The sequence below is a fragment of the Serinus canaria genome, chromosome 7 (genome assembly GCF_022539315.1).
Source record: "Serinus canaria isolate serCan28SL12 chromosome 7, serCan2020, whole genome shotgun sequence".
In the NCBI taxonomy this organism is placed as follows: Eukaryota; Metazoa; Chordata; class Aves; order Passeriformes; family Fringillidae; genus Serinus; species Serinus canaria.
This window is the reverse complement of record NC_066321.1, coordinates 5,014,258-5,032,538: the sequence shown is the minus strand read 5'-3', so window position 1 is coordinate 5,032,538 and position 18,281 is coordinate 5,014,258. Positions and strand designations below refer to the sequence as shown.

At 37.4% G+C, this 18,281-nt stretch overlaps 1 protein-coding gene across 1 annotated transcript in view; it reads right to left on the bottom strand.

The window, feature by feature from the left end:
* Positions 1-2,349: 2,349 nt before the first annotated feature.
* LRP1B (LDL receptor related protein 1B) overlaps positions 2,350-18,281 on the bottom strand; it is a 474,765-nt gene continuing 458,833 nt past the window's right edge. The window contains exons 87-91 of the mRNA XM_050976996.1: positions 12,550-12,626; positions 10,409-10,499; positions 8,019-8,163; positions 6,913-7,011; positions 2,350-4,539 (exon numbers count right to left, since the gene is read on the bottom strand). Of these exons, the coding sequence (XP_050832953.1) occupies positions 4,399-4,539; positions 6,913-7,011; positions 8,019-8,163; positions 10,409-10,499; positions 12,550-12,626 (553 nt within the window). The 3' untranslated portion in view covers positions 2,350-4,398. The remainder of the gene's footprint in view (positions 4,540-6,912; positions 7,012-8,018; positions 8,164-10,408; positions 10,500-12,549; positions 12,627-18,281) is intronic.

Sequence of the window (18,281 nt, the reverse complement as noted above, 5' to 3'; positions counted from 1 at the left end):
CACTGTGGTATTTTAAAGGGGTTTTTTAACCAAAAAAAAATGGATCATTAGTAGGCTTAGTAGCAGTAGTGGAGGTCAGCAGTACCATCATCTTCATTCCAGGGAAAAGTGATTGAACATCCTTTGAGGCCAGCAGACAGTTCCCTCTCTGCAAGTTCAGCTTTGAGCATCACTGCCAGAGGTCACCAGAGGCACCACACACACCAAGGGATGTGCAGCTGCCACAGGGAAGCAAAAAGATTCCTCATGCTTTTTTCTTCCTTTTTGTCACCTTAAAATATGGGCACTGAACGAGCAACCCCTGCCTCCACGAGATCTGTATTTCACATGTGGAGATGGTAAAGCACAATAAATTAGAGACCTAGGATGATAAATTGTCCTTCCCTCCATCAGCCATCCTTCTGTCCAGCTAAGACTTGAAAAATTCCAAATGCCTCAGTACTTTTGCAGAGATGCCCAGGGTTGGACAGACAAGATTCATTGTTGGTCTGCTTGTTCCACATGAAAAATGTCTTCACTTTTAAGGCTGACAACCTTGAGGACCTTTTATCATCACTGACATTGCTTCCCTCTACCATCTTCTCATCCTCCCAAAAGGGGATGCATTGGTTCTATTCTGATACATTAGGAACTTTCACAAATTTCCTGAAATGTTTGCACAAAATTCAGTTAATATATGTGACTACACTGATTCTGATAAAAATAAAGCAATTGCTGCTACATGAGGAGTTTCTCAGCAATCTCACTGCCAGGTAATTGACTGAAGTAGGAATTTGAAAGGCATTCCACTACAGAGCTTTCCTCCTGCAAACATCAACCACCATGACTCTCTTAGAAATGAGAAAGAAACAGTTAGAATATGCTCAGCAAATAAATATTCTCAAATCTGCTTCCTAGTGCATTCATCAAGAGCACTGCACTGATGTTGGCAATCTCAGTTTTGTGGAGTGACTAATCAGAGTATCACCCATCTCAATTTGTCATTTAGAATTCTGTTGTCATCATTCAGAGTTTATGCAAACTCTTGTGTAGACCAAGAGGCCAATTACGAGGCAGAGACTCCACTGCACTATTATGTAAATAAACTAGAATAATTTCTGTTGGGGAAATAAAAAAATCCATTAGACAGAACTATAAAATTTTAAACACATCCCTTTTTTTTTATGTTTTGCATAGAGATTCTCCATTCAGCAAAGAATTTTAGAACCTAGTTTGTAATGGAGGACATCACATGTCCCCCTTCAAACTTTGACTCATTTTTGTTGTCTGTTGAATGAAAATGTGGGTATTCCTTAGCCTAAGAGCACAAAGTCAATGAACAGTTCCATTTCTGTAAATAATTTTAACTCCTGCTATTTGAGGAACCCACAGACAGCTTCCCCTTGCCAAGCAAAATCATTAGTACTGTGGGAGAAAAAATTTATCCCAATGAATTCTGTGGAATCTTACAGAACTGGCATTTCACCTGAGTGTTCACTGAATGCTTTCACAGGGAAACAACAGGAAAAGCCTTGCAACTACACTCTGAAGAGACAGATCCTTCTATCTGAGATGCAGCCAATTTCTTTTATTTCTAAGCTTGTGTCAGCTTACAACACACATGAATCTGTGCTTAAACAATAGTAAAAAGGCTGTGGGAATGTAAAAAATTAAACATTTCTCTTGTCCCTTGTAAAATGTTCTAGAATTTCCTGCCCAAAACCATTTTACTGAACTTATGGGGACGTATGTGTAAGTAATGGATCAGGTCCTCAACCTTCCACCCTTCAGCTCCTTGTGTGTTCTGCCCAGGTACAGAACCTGGGGATTCTGGGGCTGTGGAAGGATTGTGGAAAGAGTTCCTGTGGAGAACTTTGGTAAAGTGAAAAAACAAACAAACCCCCATTGTGGATTGTTACACCTATGTGCAATTTAAAGATTATTAAGTATGGCAGTGGTAGAGCTCAGCATCTCCATCAGAATTCTGCCTACATACTTATGACCTCATTCTGATCTAATATTGAATATTTAATAGCTCCACTAACATCAAATGTGCATTTATAAGGAAATAAATTATTATTTATAAAGTAGTAACTCTCAAGCAGGTGTAAAGTAAATAAAATGTCTCAGTGAAGGGAAACTGAGACATCACAGTAAGTAAAATTCCTCAGGCCTGTGTAAGAATTCATGTTTTACCTCATGTTACTTCTATACCCACCAGATAAAGTTTAGATCTACCTGAGTTTTGAAGAGAGGAGATTCTCTTCCAGAAAATTAATGGCAAAGTTTCTGAAATTTCCAGCTACTTACGTCTCATACCAACTGCAATTGTGGAAAAAAAAAAATAAAAGAGGGCCTAATCCATCTCTGATGATGTCAGCAGAACAAAGGCAGAACCTGTGGAATCGTAGCTGTGTGGTATGAAACTATTTAATACAGTATTTTTATAGAAAAAATAATAGCTTTAAAATTCTATTGACATTAATATACAGCTATACACCTAAGTCATCCAAACACGTGCAGAGCTGCAAAAACATTCAAATAGAATTTGTATAAAAAGCAAAAATTTTCATTAAGAAAATGGATTTAGCCATTTGTACAAAGTAATTTTTTTTGCTTCAATTTGCTCTTTCTTTAGCTTTCATTTTATAAGTTAAATTTAAAAATTAGTCAACACACTGAATTAAGTATGTAGATTTTCATTTAAATAAATCAGTCAACAATTTTTTTTATAAAGTATTTAACACTTCATTGTAGAAACATAGGCAAAATGACTATTATAACCAAAATGAAAAATACTGTTCAATTTAAAAAAATGTACTTAAACAAGAACCTGAAAAAGTTTATGATATGCATAACATTGTTCAAGCAAAATTGCACTAGTATTACATAAATCAAGAGTTTTATAAAGGCCCCAATATGGCAAAGTTTAGAAATAGGTAGTATGCATGCACAATAGTACAACAAAAATCTCTTATAAAACAGCAGTTATTTTTGTAATGCTTGTACAAAGGGAATAAAGAGCAACCACAAACATATTTAATCTGTTAGGTTAATATACTATGATAGCTAAAAGTCAGTCATGTCTAGCAGAGGAAGGAAGAGTCCTCCACAGTATATGTGTGAATACGTCTTTTGTGCCTTTAAAGTTATGTATAAAACATTTTGATTCAGTTCAAACCTGAAAGTAATTGTACTCTTTATTTCCATCAAAATTAAAAAAAAAGTGAGTCAGATTTTGCCTCTTAGCAACAACAGAAAACAGGCCAGGTCAGAGAAGTGCTGGAAACTGATACTGATGCTTTTCACTTTTGATCCTTGGACTTTGATATTGAACCCAGACTGCTGAAACTTGGGCTTTGCTAAGGTTTCACTAATATGCAGCTTGGCTCCTTTTACCTCCACAATACCACAGTTTATCTTAATTTAAAGAAACTGCTGTGTTTTGAATCCTTTAGTATCACCAAAGAGGCGTGAGGGGTTTTATTTATGATTGTCAAAACCGAATGCTGCGATCATCTGAGTGTGCTTAAGGTTTGGGGTCTGGCTTTTTCCCTACTGCTCAGTGTGAGTTGGGGAGTTATTAATCCACGAGAACTGCGTGTGATTAAGTGAATAAACATGTAAAGCATGTGTAGGCAATGCCCTCTTGTGCTCTAGGGTGGCTACTGTCCTACAGGACTCTTGGAGTTCCCACAGCAAGTAAGGTTTCAGCTTCCAAGATATATCGTTACTATGTTCTATAAGGTTTTAATAAATACAAAGCTTGTTTACATGGTATATATGTTTAGTATATCATGTACAGTCACTGAGTTTCTGAAACATAATCATCGTGTTCATGCAGATCATTAGATGTTTCACTTCTATAGTCTTGTTTACTTCTTGGCAACCTAAAGCTAATTTAAAAGCAAGTTATGTTTGTTGGTGAAAAGTTACCTAGCTTCATCAGGATCTGAAGAGAAGTTCTAATGGGCACAAAGAAGAGAGTAGACCATTCAATCATTCTTTCACCATTTAAAATAAACAAAATTACACACTGTACTACAGCTTCCAGACTACATAATGAAAAAGTGCAGATACCATCTTCATCGATTAAGTAGAACCAAAAAAGTTCATAGAAAATAGATTGCTCATTTTCACGCTACAAACGAATATGTTGTTTGCCATTTTAACAAATTTAAAGGTGTGTTATTTCAGCAGCATTGTTGTAAATTGTACCGTAGTGCAGTTTCTTTTTCATAAAAATACCTTACAAATGGTCAGTCAAAAGTCATCAGCAAAAGAAAAACCCAGAAAACAATCAACCAAACAAAAAACAGAGGTAATGCTGATGCCAAAACAATTATAATACTGTTGGTACATAGAAAAGTAATCCTTATATTTTATACATTTATACAGAGTATAAAAGGTAACAGCAGATTATGCCACAGTCTCCCTTATCCCAATATCTATTTTCTTTGGAAGAAGTTCTCTTCTTTCATCAACACTTGCTAAGGAGTTTCGACAGTGCTGTCCATCCACGTATAACTTTGCATATACTGGATTGGCGTAATTTGTTGGCTGCAGAGAAACGAAGCAAACATTAGACCTGTCAGGTCGAGTCCAAATTGGCATTTATGGAAATGGAAATGGCTTTGTTAAAGCAAGAACAAGTACACATAAAATACAACAGGACATATTTAATAGATACCTGGACGTCTGCAAACCTGATGATGAGTTAATTATTTAGTTGAAAATTAAACTCATGATGAGACATGCTATTAAAGTAACCAATGACATGACATGCAGCATATTATGATATTAAAACCATAAAAACATTGACAAAAAAATTAAATGAAAAACCTTGAAAAAATGTTTCTGAGGTTGACTTGTCCACCTTATTACACTGGAAGGATTTCAGAATAGATATGAAGGAGTTTATAGAGAAGGTGCACTGTGAGACCATGTGACAAGTTTAACAGTAGAAAACTGCAGCCAACAGTTTCCATGTATTACCTGTTCTAAGACATCAGCATCCCATCAATAGCTGACCATGTTTTCGAATTCTGTGGCCCAAATACACAACATGATTTGACCAAAAAATTCAAGACTTTCGTCATGTAAATTAAACTTTAATAATAAACCAGCATAACTGTTAAAATATCATAGTAGTTACCAATTGATAAGCCTTTTCTCAGCAATTTTTTGGTGGTTTGGAAAAAAATCTGTTGAAATGAGTGGCACTTCAGCATTGGACGAGTCCATTTTTAATGCTGCAAAGCACTTTATTGTGTGAGAAATCCCTGAGTCTCCACTACTTCCTTCATATTTGTGCCTTTATTGTCTCTAGAGGAACTCTGCTATCCAATTAGAGTTCAGCTTTTATCCATGATAACAGGAAAGGACACCTTGTGGTCAAAATCCTCCTCTTTTTACAGCTAATTTATCAGCACCGCTCTGCTTGCACAGATACTGAGTGGAACATCAAGAAGCTCTAAAAAAAGGGAAATTAATTTGTTTGGTGTAATAAGAAGTGGCTAAACTTTGAATTGGTCAAAGCAGAACTGGGTAGGTTTTCCTGACTTGAAAATATCCTGAGTACACCCTGGGAGACAAGGAATGAAAAATGACTTTAGGTCTTAGTTCTTCCTTTCCTTGTTGCTCAACTCTGTTTCTGAGCCCAGGATTAAGATATTCCTTAGTCTGGATAGCTACAGCAGCTGCTCAGTTAGTGAAGTTAAAAGCTGCCCATTCCATCTATTACAGATGAAAAAGTGATTGCCTTGTGGTCCAGACTTTCCTGGAATGGAGGCAGAATAAGGTGAGCCAAATTTATTTAATTAAAAAAAAAAGAAAGAAACACAATTGAAAAAAGAGCTACTCTCAGTTCTACCTGTCTGTCCCCATAGACCTTTACTTTTGTGTCATGATTATAATCAGAAATTTAGTTTTATTTCAATTGTCAGGACTTTTTCACTCCATTGACAACCATTATTAAGGATGATAGCCACAACAGAACAGAGATCCTTTGCATCTATGCAGTGCCTTACTGAGTCATTAAAATTATATATCATAGCAGTGTCTGCCTCATGATCCCTCTTTGAGTGGTACTGATTGCACAAGGCAGTACAGTGAGGTACAGAAAGAAGCTGGAGTGACCAGAATTTAGGAGAAAAAGTTAAAGATGGGTGAATATTCTGGCTTTTATCATCCATGGTTCTGTGCTCCATCAGAAAAAACACACCCCATAACAATTATTACATTTCCAAATACAACATATTACAGTCATGCAAGAACGTGAATGGCACAAAAGATGGATATATATTGAGGCACATGAAAATGAATGTTGTATTGATGTCCCTTTTCTATCTTAAATCTTAATGTTTGCAAATCTCATGCTAAGTTGTAGCAAAAAACCCCAATGTTTTAGAAGGAGCTCTTTTATGATACAAATCCATCGAAATCTGAACAATTAGAACAAGCTTTGCAAATATTGAAGGAAATAGTTAATTTTTACGTGCATCAAATTCCTCTAAAATAAAACCACTTGTTTCCATTATTTCTGACCATCGTTCAGTTTGATAAACTTCACTAAATGCCTGTAATTACATACAAATTTCAAATATATCAGGATAAATGGCTGTGCTGACCATGCTAAACTTATAACTTAGAATATGGCAAAGCATCACATTGCTTACTGGTTTTTTATTCCTTTGCAAAGACATTTGCAGTTTTAGATCATGTTACGATGATGGGTACAGATGAAATTCTGTATGCAGAGGGGGACCCTTTCTTTCAAATAGAAAATGCATTATTTACTGTCATTCTTCATTCCATTTAAAGAAAAAAAAATTAAAAACAAACAGAAAATGCCTCTACTCAAAAATGACAGACAAACTTTCTTTAGAAGGGGGCTGTGGTGGAATGGAATGGACTTGGATCATCATTTCTCACCCCTGTTGATAGTGGTCCTTTCAAGTCAGAGTTTAGGTAGATTGATGGAGCTGTGTGGGGAAGCTTGAATGCAGTGGACCCTCCCCCTATGTATCTGGCCTGTATAAACAGAAAGTTTCAGTTTCTGTGCTAATAGAGCATTTTCTATGTGTACTTATCAACACTGTTGAATAAACAGTGCACCAACTAAAAACATTATTTTAGAGTGATCTACATTTATAAAAAACTCCTTCTAGGCAACCCTCAGCACAAAAAACTCTTACATTCAACACAAGAATAAAATTCAGCATTTTCCAACCATTTTCCACTATGGATTAGGGCCAGACCACACAAAAAGCATTGGCTCAGCCACTCTGCCTCCAGTGAGTAACTCCATTTTCAGCTTACCTCCTGCACTGAGCACACTGCCTGTGTGATGCAGCAGTGACATTCCTAGGGCTATCAGTAATCCTGTGATTGCTTTGTCAGGAATGCCAGGCAGCGATGGCTGCCCTTTGGTGTGTGCCCGATTACGGAGCTCCGGGAGAGACAGCGCGGCATTACCGCGCTCATCCCGTGTCACATCACTCAGGCACTTCAGTCACTGCTGCAGGACTGACAGCATCTCTCACAAGGCAATGATAATACTTGCTAGCTTTGTGCAAACATTTAATCCATCTGCCCCGTCAGGATCCCGGCTCCTGGCGCCTTGGCAAGTTTTCTCATGTGCAGTAAGTTAGTCTCCCATGCATGCGTGCACTCTTTTGTGCTTCTGACAGGGGCTGGACAATAATGTGTTTCCAGTTTTAAATATTTGCCACTAGGTTGTGGTTTGCCAGCTCATAAACACGTCTGCCTTGACCAAAAAAATCCCAGTCATTTTGTAGTTAATTTCTAACTCTATTTTGATCAAACACGGGCACTAGGAAAAATGACCATCACACAGCATAAGACTACAAAACAGCTGTTAATATATACATGACATTTATTCTAATGAATTCTAACTTGGTTTTATAGTCATTAACTAAATCTAAATGTCATTGTTCTGCATTTCTATTTGTCACATATAAAGACAAAACCTTTGCAAGATGTAAAATGGCTTTGTCACTAGAAAGAAAAGAAATTACCTTTTCTGCATTTAGAGTAAAATCTGAGGCTAAAAGACCACCTTCACTGTGGTCGTGGCCCACCTCATACATGTTATATGATGGATTGCCAATTTCTACATTGAGTCCTCCATTTATCATGGGTTGTCTTCTGATAGTTTTTGTCCTGTAATGCATAAATACATAAAAAAAAAAGAAGATAGTGAACTTTCAAGTGAGCTGTTGGGTATTTTGTTTCTCTTTAATCTCTAAGATCAACAGGATGAAAAAGCATTTCCTGCAGAGACAATCATAAAATCCTTCAATTTTCCAAGCAAAATAACAATCTGAGTCTACATATAGATCTCACAGAAGCTGGAAGCAGAATTTTATTGTTTTTCTCAGTTTGGCTGTATTGGTATGAATCCATACAAAGTACTAACTCGCTGTCTACAACGCTGACTTCCTCCAGTTATTTCCAGATTTCCCTCACTTCCAAGGAAAGCTTTGCAAAGTCATTGCCAATTCCCTGCAGGAATGAAGGCAAAGAGAACATGAGTCATGTCCTCTTGCTCATTCATTTCACTTTTGTTTCAAACCAGTTGCCCAAAGTCAGCTGTAAACTGAGGACAAGCAAATGGTTCCATCAGGATGCATTAAAAATGTATGAACTTCTCCTCGTTCCAGTTTGCATTCCCTGCCAGTGGTGATTGCAACACTGAAGTTCAACTTGAATTTTTCTTTCAAGCTTTAATAAAAGACAGAGCCTTATTTTTAACCTTGAATTAGGTATCAGTAAAGATAAGTGATTGAGTTGAATTGTTTCTGTTGCTGAATTCATTTCTTTCAGCTAAGGAGGTGATTTCAGCCCAGCAATTGAAATAACCTCAAGAGGGTAATTTTTTCCCAGTGCAATATGTTCTCTAGAATTACAAGGGAATAATAGGGAGGTCACAGTCAGGATGATAACAGTCAAGTCCTCTTGTTGGCTGAGTAAGATGCAGTCAGTATCTGAAATCCAATATACCAAAATGATCTGTATTTTTCAGAAATGTCATTGAAAAAATATTTCCTAAAATAGGCACTTAACAGTTGCATGCAAGTGCTGAACAGCTACACCTAGTTTAATACTTGACAGTCTTCTCTGAAGAGATAAAATAACTCTAAAATACATTTTCAAATATAATTTTAAGAAGAAAGCCCTTTATTGAGGCTAGTTCTATTTCTCCACTGAAAATCTATTATTTAACAAGTGATTCTCAGTAACCTAAATAATTTACAGAGCAGCAACTGGTTTCAGGATTTGGCTATCACTAAACTTGGCATTTTAGGTGCAGCAGCACATAATGACACCCATGGAGTCTGGCAGGGTCAGCACTACGAACAGTATGGTCAGGAAATGTATTTATCTTATTGGCTTTACAAAAAAGGTTTTAAAAATTGATGCTCACTAGTTTACACTAGAGTTTGCAGGGGAGAGAGATGCTGCATGTGATGCCAGATCATAGGAACTTAAAAGATTCTTTTAGCCTGGAGCACTGAAATAGCCTCGTAAATGGCCACGTTTGCAGAAGCAGCAGATTCACCACTTTTAAAGGACTTAACAAAGAGACATTGTCTTGGTTTTGGATGTGGGGTAACAAGCCCCAGGAGAAAGGAAAACAGCTGCTCAAGGCCAGCAAGCAGGACAGCTACAGGCCTGAAGGAAAAGGTTTGCTCTCTGATTCCCACTCTGCCTTCCCTAGTGGGCCATGTCCTTATTACCAGGAACCTTCCCTTGCTAAATCTGCATCCCCATCAACGAGATGTTCTTTGAACACGTGAAGGGCAGCAGCTCTCTCAGGTGTCTCATACAGCAGAAACACTCCTGCCTCCCCTGGCCACCCAACATGGCCTTGGAAGAAATGCACAAAGTCAAAAAGTCAAACTCAAGATCATTATCAGCTCCAAGGCAGCTAAATTCAACAGAACAAAATATTCCCTGCAAAATAATAAAGGAACACAATAATAAGGAAAAGGTTTGGGACTCTACAGTAAATATTTTGAGAATTGTATGCATCTTCAATAGAACCTGAAGGTGTAAACAATACTCAAAATTTGAGTCAGTGGTTTCAATGAAATACATTAATTATGTTCTCTAAGTCTCTGGATAAAGTTATTAACACTTTTTCAGCCCTGTCAGGATTGAGCAAAATGTGTAAGAACTACAATTTTTTATCTACTGCACGAGGAACTCAAGCATCAATAACAGATGTGGTTGTTCCAGCAAGAACCAAAATGTAACTGATTTGCTGCCTCCAGAAACAAGTCGTGGGTCATTTGTTGCATTTTTGTTTCTCACATGAAGCGATTTTTTTCTATATCAGAAAGATGCAAATACTTGAAATATTTATTTATTTTTTTACTTCATAAATCAATATGAAATTACTTACCTTCGTTTCCTTTTGCAAAGAAATAGTCCAATTACAAGAGTGGTGATCAAAGTCACCAGCAGAACAAGAGGAACAATGATTGCTATGCTTCCTGAAACAGAACAAAATATCATTGAATAATCATGGCTGCACAGCTGTAAAACAGATTAATTAAAAGAGAATAATTTCCCACACCAACAATGCAATTTCATGCAATGAGCTTCACTCAGCAATTTGAGATTTTAATGCTGATCAATAAAAACCCCAACTTCATTACAGTTAATAGTGTACACAAGTACTTTTGTGAACAAATCTGGAGTTTCCTCTTTTTGGATACCAATATGATTTGGATTGAGTCCCTGCCCTCATTTGCAGCAGCAGTCCATGAAAATCTGGAATTGCTGAACAATTTGGGCTGGAGTGGCACAGTCAGGACCTTCAGCAGTTTAGGTCATGCAATTATTAATATAAAATATCCAGTAGGCCTAGCTCTGGTTGAAAAATTAATTGGTATTTTAATTAGTATTATCTTTATTTGTGGGGAAAAAGCAGCCAGCAATCTTCATTTCTAGATGGTTGGTGCATTCCTGCATTTTGCTGCATTTTACTGCATTGTACTCGAGAGCCAAGGATTTTGTTATGTTGATATAGGCAATCACAAAAACTACAATAATGCTTAATGCAGCAGAAAAACAGTGCACAGATCAGACAGCAGTGTTAAAGGAGAGGAGGGAGCAGGGAAGAACAAAATGGACTTCACATTATTTTGGCAGATAATTTCACTGAAATGAGACTATCTGCAAAAATAAGGTCAGTAACTGTACCCTTATTTCTGAGCCTTACTTTAAGTAGCTGCTCGTAAAGAAACACATGCAACAAATAATTTTATGTTATAAATACAGGACTTATAAAAGCAGGAATCCAGCATAAAGCCAGTGTGGAGAGGCATGTATTTTCTTTAATATCACAATCCTTAACTGGTGGAAAACAAAAATATTGCTGGTTGTCTCAATGACAACATTTATTGATTTATTAAAAAAATAAGCTGCTGGCAGTGTCTGCTCCACATTAAGCACAATCTAAATAAAGAATTGAGAACTGCTTTGAATTCTGCCTGAAGGCTTTCTGCCTGAAAGCCAAGTCAGGTTGTCACAGACACGAAATGAAGTACTGAATAAAAACTTGGAGCATCCTGAGTTCACTTCAGCTTATGAAGATTCAGCATAAAGGATATAAAGGATATAGATGTAAAGGATATTACAGCGAGGTCCTTTTAAGAAAACATTTGATAAATAACTGCCTTAAGTCCTACCTAGGTGCCATAAAAAAGTTAATTTTGTCTTGGCATGTAAACATTCAGGAGAAAAGCCCTGAAAAACATCCCAGCAGGCATGAGTTACCATTTGGTGGCCAAGGTGCAGCCTGGGGTCTGGGAGAAGCCCCTTCCCCAAACTGCAGCTGTTATTCCCTCACAATGAAGCAGTGACCCAAGTTCCAGCTTGTGAGTGCTCTCTCACTCGTGTGGATGGCTGGGAAAGTTTCATCCATCCACCAAGCTGACCCGAATAGCAGGCAGCTCATTGTGCTGCTCCACTTGGGCTAAATGTGACCAGGGCAGGTACAGCAGGGCACCAGCAGCACACTCAGCACTCTGCAGGCAGCCTTGGCCACCTTCAGCTGCCAATGCTGCAGCAATGCCATCCTTTTATGCTTTCAGAGGTGTTTAAAAACATTCAGCAGGAGCTATTCTTGCTTTCAGGATGATTTTCACAGTAGGTAAAACTCACCCCTCTGCAGATGGCCAGTACAAAAGTTATGCACTACTTCCAGCTCTATTTTTGATGCTTTCAGTAGGATTTAAATGGTCAGAGGTCTCCCACTAGCTCCCTGCACAGGGCTGATATGGCCAAGTGCTTGTCACTGGATATGCTTTCCTGAAGAAAAGTGCAGCTAGCACTTGGAGCAGGGAGTGCAAGGCCTAAGAACTGCCTGGTGCAACACCAAATGCCAATTGAAAAGTCAAGAAATATCAACATTTTGTTTTTTTTAGAGAAAAAGATACCAGTAATGAGCAGTTTTCATGACACAAACTCACGTTTTAAGCTCAGATTTCTAAAGTGAGGCAAATTTGCCAAGTGACAGCAGTGACTGGAAGTACTTACTGGTGCTGATGTTGTCAGACTTGCTGCTTTTGGGAGCTGGCCTCTCACACTGTGTGCCTGACCAGTTGGCTGAACATCTGAAAGGACCCAATTAGGATGGGAAAGTTAATAAATGTCAGCTATTAACACAGCAACCCATGAAAGAGACCACCAGCATCCTCTCAAGAGCTACATGAACCACAGCAGTGCTTCTACAAAACCAACAAGAATCCTCATGAAAGGAGTCAGCAGGACCCTGCCACAGCACTGACACTCAGGGTGGGCATTTAATTTAAACCTACACCTTTGTGTGTTTGATTCCTGTTATTATCACTGCAACCTTAATTCCAGAGTTCTTTTCTAACTTCTCAAATAATAAAACAAGTTTAATCAAAGGTATATTAGCATTTTGACCTTTGAAACCTTGAACTTTATAAGCAGATGTTTATTTGCAGAAATATAGCCACATGTGTGTGTGTGTGTGTGTGTGTAAGCAGGCCTGAGAGTCAGAGAAAAAGAGTTGTCCTAAAGGGACAGGAGCATCTCCTGGCCTCAGAAAGCCCTAAATACTATTTATATTCAGGTATGTGTTCCAGGAGCCAAGTGCTTGGATTATTCACAGCTATTCTGCTATAATTTCCTTGGGTGAATATCAATATGCAAATAGTTCTTCAGTTGGGATTCAGAACACTCTCCAGGCACACAAGGAAACACGAGGAGTCCGTGGAAGCAGACTCAGCAAATCCATCAAAACCAGAAACAAACACCTGAATGAAATTCAATTGCTTATTCAAGCTGCTGTAAATATGATTAAGTTTACTACAGACCCTCAAAGTCTCCTTGTGGAAACGGCAGGAAGGAGTCACTTTTCATCTGTCCCTGTTGCATATTGTGCAATGAATCATGTTTTTTCTAAGTCTTTCTGAATTATTTATGAATTTCAACATCAGTTATCTTTAGGGAGGTGCAATAGAGCGTTACCCTCACACAGTTCCAGGAACTGCTGCTGTCTGATGCCTTCCTAAGGATTTAATAAACTGCAAAGTTTAGAGCTGGTTGTGCTTAACAACTGATGTTGCTCTATAATAAAAGAAGTTTTGGAAAGACACCAAATATTCTAGACAAAAGCAATGCCATTCTCAGAGAGGGGCCCTGGGCAGCTGTGCTGGTGATGCTTTGGGCTCTCTTCTGACTTCAGATCACTGCAGAAGACTGGCTCCTTTCTCTCCTTGCTCCTCAACCTATTCCAGCACAACCTGACTTTCAGATAAATCTCTTTACTGGGTTTCATATTAAGCTTGAGGTCCTTTTGGAAAGTTAATTTAATTTTTTGTAGGATACACTATGAAAGTGCTTAAGCTCTACAGAGGGTGTTTAGAAGCACTATTGATTTTTTAAAATATATTGATTATTATTGCTAGTTGATTCATATATTGTCACACACTAGCTAAATTGCATTATAATTTAGAAGTTCTTCATGTTCATTGAAATAAGTCTGTTTACTTAAATAAATATGGCAAATACCCACTTAGGTTTCCTCACTGCAAAGAACCCCCAATTCCTAATTGCACACATGCCTCACAATGATCTATTCTATCACTGAACCCAAGTGACTTTTCCACCTGCTCACCATCACTGCAGCACACTGCAAGTCACAGGGAACACAACTTTAATCTTTCAAAAGATGCATCTGTTCCTTTTTCTTTCCAGATCTCTTCTTTTAGCAATTATGTAAGATAAAAATGCTTGCACTGACAGCTTACCTTACTAACATACTGTTCAAGGAATTTGCTTTTTAAAAATATAAATTTTCAACATACAGCTGCAAAATAAGTGTCTCCATTCTCGTAGAGAAACCCTATAAATCTTTACACTTAGAATATTCTACTCAGCTCCAAGCTGTTGGCACATGACAAACATGAAACAAAGTCTTTATATTTCTTCCTGATATTTTGCATCATTCCTGCTCAGGATTCAGCTCATGTAATTAAAACTTGTGATGACAGGCAATTTGCATTTAATACTCCACTATTGAAGGGAAAAAAATATTTTCAAGTTAGACATATCTAACTTTGCAACTAAATTCTTATATTAAATGTTTCAAAAGCTTCTACTGTATATAAATCATTATGATAAATCTGTCATAAAAACAGTTTAGAAAAAATATGACAGGGAGACTAGCAAAAGGATCACCATGAAGCATTCAAGTACAAACTCATGAGAAAATTGGATAATGTACAATTACATTTTTCAAAACCTTATAGCAGACATGGTATCAAAACAGCTGGGGAAGAAAAAAATCCTACAGCTAGATATGCAATAAACAGAGGAAAAAAATAAGGCAAACATATTAAAAGTTCTTTACCTATCTTGTCATTCTAATTGCAAAAAATCAGCAATATTGAAACACCTGAGGCATTTGATAGAAGTCTCATAAAAACATTGTTAGTTGCCACTCTATTTTAATATTTTTTTCCAAATGCTTGCTTTCTCCTATAAACTTTAAAGAGACTGAAGCTCTTTCATTTCCTTCTGCACTTTGAGGTGAAATGACTGCCCTTGGATGGTCCAGCAAGGCACTACAGGCTTGACTTGGGCAGGCAGAGGAGAAAAAGGAATAAAGCCCAGGGGAAAGGGATGTTTTCTGCAAGGGGATTTGACACAGAAAATCAGCCATGAGCAGGCACATGGATTATGGTGGGCTTGGGACATGGACAACTCTTCATGCAGGAACACGGGGAATGAGCAGATCTTCACCAGTTTTAGTTCTCTGAGAGAGAAACTGCTCTTAATAACAGAATTTTCTTGTGTCAGGGCATTTAAATTCAGACAGCTCAGTTCCTGGCATGGGAACTGCCTCCTGGTTGAGTTGGATGTGCAGTGGTTTGTCCTTTCCCAAACTCTTTGGTACCAGGAGCTGCTCTGTGCCACTTTCAGGGGCTGCATGGTCACACAGGACATTTGCAGACTGAGCAAACCAAAAGGCATTAATGAAGCAGAGCCACATGAAGCCACTTTGCTTCATCAGAGATGCTCACATCATCACAGACTCAGGAGAAAGAACGGTGGAAATGCCAGATTTGAGTCACTCCCAGAGAAATACAGAGGGGGAAGCTGACAGTGAAGGACAGGCTGGAGTCAGCTGTGGGGTGCAAGGTGCTGCAGAGAACATCTCAGGTGCAAATCTCCAGCAGAACCAGAGAAAGATCAAGGAGCACCAGTACCACAGGGGTTTCCCAAAGGAATACTGAGAGTGAATAAAAGTAAAATATAAAGGTTGCACACGTTCTGCTGCCAAGGTCATTGATAAAACTGCTGCAGCTCTCTCTGTGACAATTCAGTTCCACATTTATAAAGAGATGAGTGCTTGGGAAGTGCCTCTGAGGTACCGAATTCCTCTGCCATGGGAATTATCTATTTTAAAGAAATAGCATTGCAAAGAGAGACTTTTAAAGACCTTTCAGTTGAGGTTATGAAGGTGTTGCACTTGGAGTGACGAATGTTTAGACTGGAGATGTTTACATTTCCAATCATGCTGTTATTACAGTCTGTTCATGACAGAAAATGTCCCTTTCCTCTACTTCTGTATAAGCTTTACAGGTCAGTGTGACCCAACTCTCTAAACTCCATTACACAGGTACTTGACCATTTGACTATGAAATGATTGATTAAATAGAAAAAAATAGTAAAAAAAGAGCTAATTTGGTGGCAATGTGCAATTTTTAAAAAAGTTTGTTTCTCATTTTTTCTCCTTCTTTGTCCCACAGGCATTGTCATAAAAAATATAATGCAGAATGCATAACATGCAGTTAAAAGTGCTTTTGTAGACAACTGTTTTCCAACCAAATATACCAGTGCAGATCCAAAAATGACAGCAACATTGAAAGATTGGTTTAGAGGTGTAACAGAATCTGTGGAACAGTTCTTACAAAACAAAGGTGGAAGGGGAACTGAAATGCTTCTTAGCTATAAAATATATTTCTTCATTATACAGAGTAATTTTTTTAAATTTGCCTTTCCTTTTGGTCATTATATAGCAATATATACTAAAACATCCCAATGAAAGTATCTAGCCTCACTATTTTAAGAACACTTAACATGAAAATTTCAATGGAACTTGTCTTATCATTAATATTAAAACTGTAAGAGAACATCTGGATTATAGTTATTTACTATCTAGATTAAATTGCAATGAAAGAGAGAAGTCAAAATTCCCTTTTTCCCAAAAACTCTGTAGGATGCCAGAGGATGATAAAAACCTTATGCTAAACCAAATAATTAAACTATTCCTTATAATAAATTTACTTGTGCAGACATGCATTGTTCATACAGGGAGTTAATGTGTTCATACATATTAGAGTTAAATCCACTGATTAACTCTCTAAAATAAAGACTTTCATAACAAAGACCAAAAGTCCCACCCCAGGACTGATCAATAATTGCACATTCTGCAGCTTCCCCTCTATTGTAGGGTTCCATTATTTTCAAGTAGCAACTTTTCCATGATCATTTCATACATGAAGAAACCACATTTTAGTAGTTTTGTCTAATGGGCATCCCTCAACATCATTAAAGGAAAATAATGTAGAAGTTAAGGGATACAAAATTTACACTTGTCACCTGAAAATGAAATACAAATTACCTTGCAATCCAATACATTCAGAATAGGAAAATTACATTATTCAAAAGCAGGCAAAACAATAAAAAAATTCCTTTTCAGTAACACCAAAAAATCCCTGAAATTTAGTCAAAATATACATTTTAAAAAAAAATGCTTTTAAAAATGGATTTTAATTTGGGCATGAGGTTACTATGTACAAATGATTATTCACAGCTGCATGATGTTCACTGTAAAGGAAAAACTTCCATGTGCAACTCAGCCCCACTCATCCCAAGGTAAGAAAAAGAAGAAACTGAGAGTCATTGACCACCATGCAATTAGCAATATGTGCACAGTACAGAAGCTTTACAAATACTAAAAATAGTAACAGAAAAATAAATAAAAGCATGTCCAGGTGACTACAATTGTAGCTGAAATTACAGGAAAACAAAATGAAAAGAGGTTGAAATGGTAAAACTAAAGAGAAAAGATGACTGGGTAAGTAGGTAGATAAAAACCCAATCTTGTTTTTTTTCCCAAGCAGTGATATACAGCAGCAAATATTATACAAGTTGTATTTGAACAATTTTAAACTCATGGAGAAAGGATATCTGCATTACAGCCTGGTTAGTAAATGCTCCATGAAAAAGATACATATTCCTCTTTTCCAAGGTCTTAACATTTCCTCCTCTGACAACCACCCTTCAAACACCTGTTTTCATTTGCTTCTTGGACCACTACTAGTTTGTGGTACAAAGTGGATAAAAGATCTTTTATCATACAGAGGTACAACCTGCGGATTAAATTCAGTTTTGAGACATTTATAACAAAGATATTTTTAGTTGAAAAAGAAAGCTCTCAAAGGACTGGCAGAATGCTGTGACATTCCTGTTGCATTTGCAATTGGGGACCTCATTAAATATACCCCAGGAAATCATATGGAAAGCATTTATTGCAGGATACTTGGTAAAATTTCCTGGTTTGTGCTGCCTCTCAGGGTTACCAGGGTCTTCTCTTAGCCAGGCTTTTCCTGTTCTACACCACAGAGGCTTTTTCTACTCAGCCTCCAGAAAATGCCAGAGACTGCAGGCTGTGGTCCCTTATTTGTCCACAACTGGACCACGGATATACCCTTTTTTGAGCAGAAATTTGG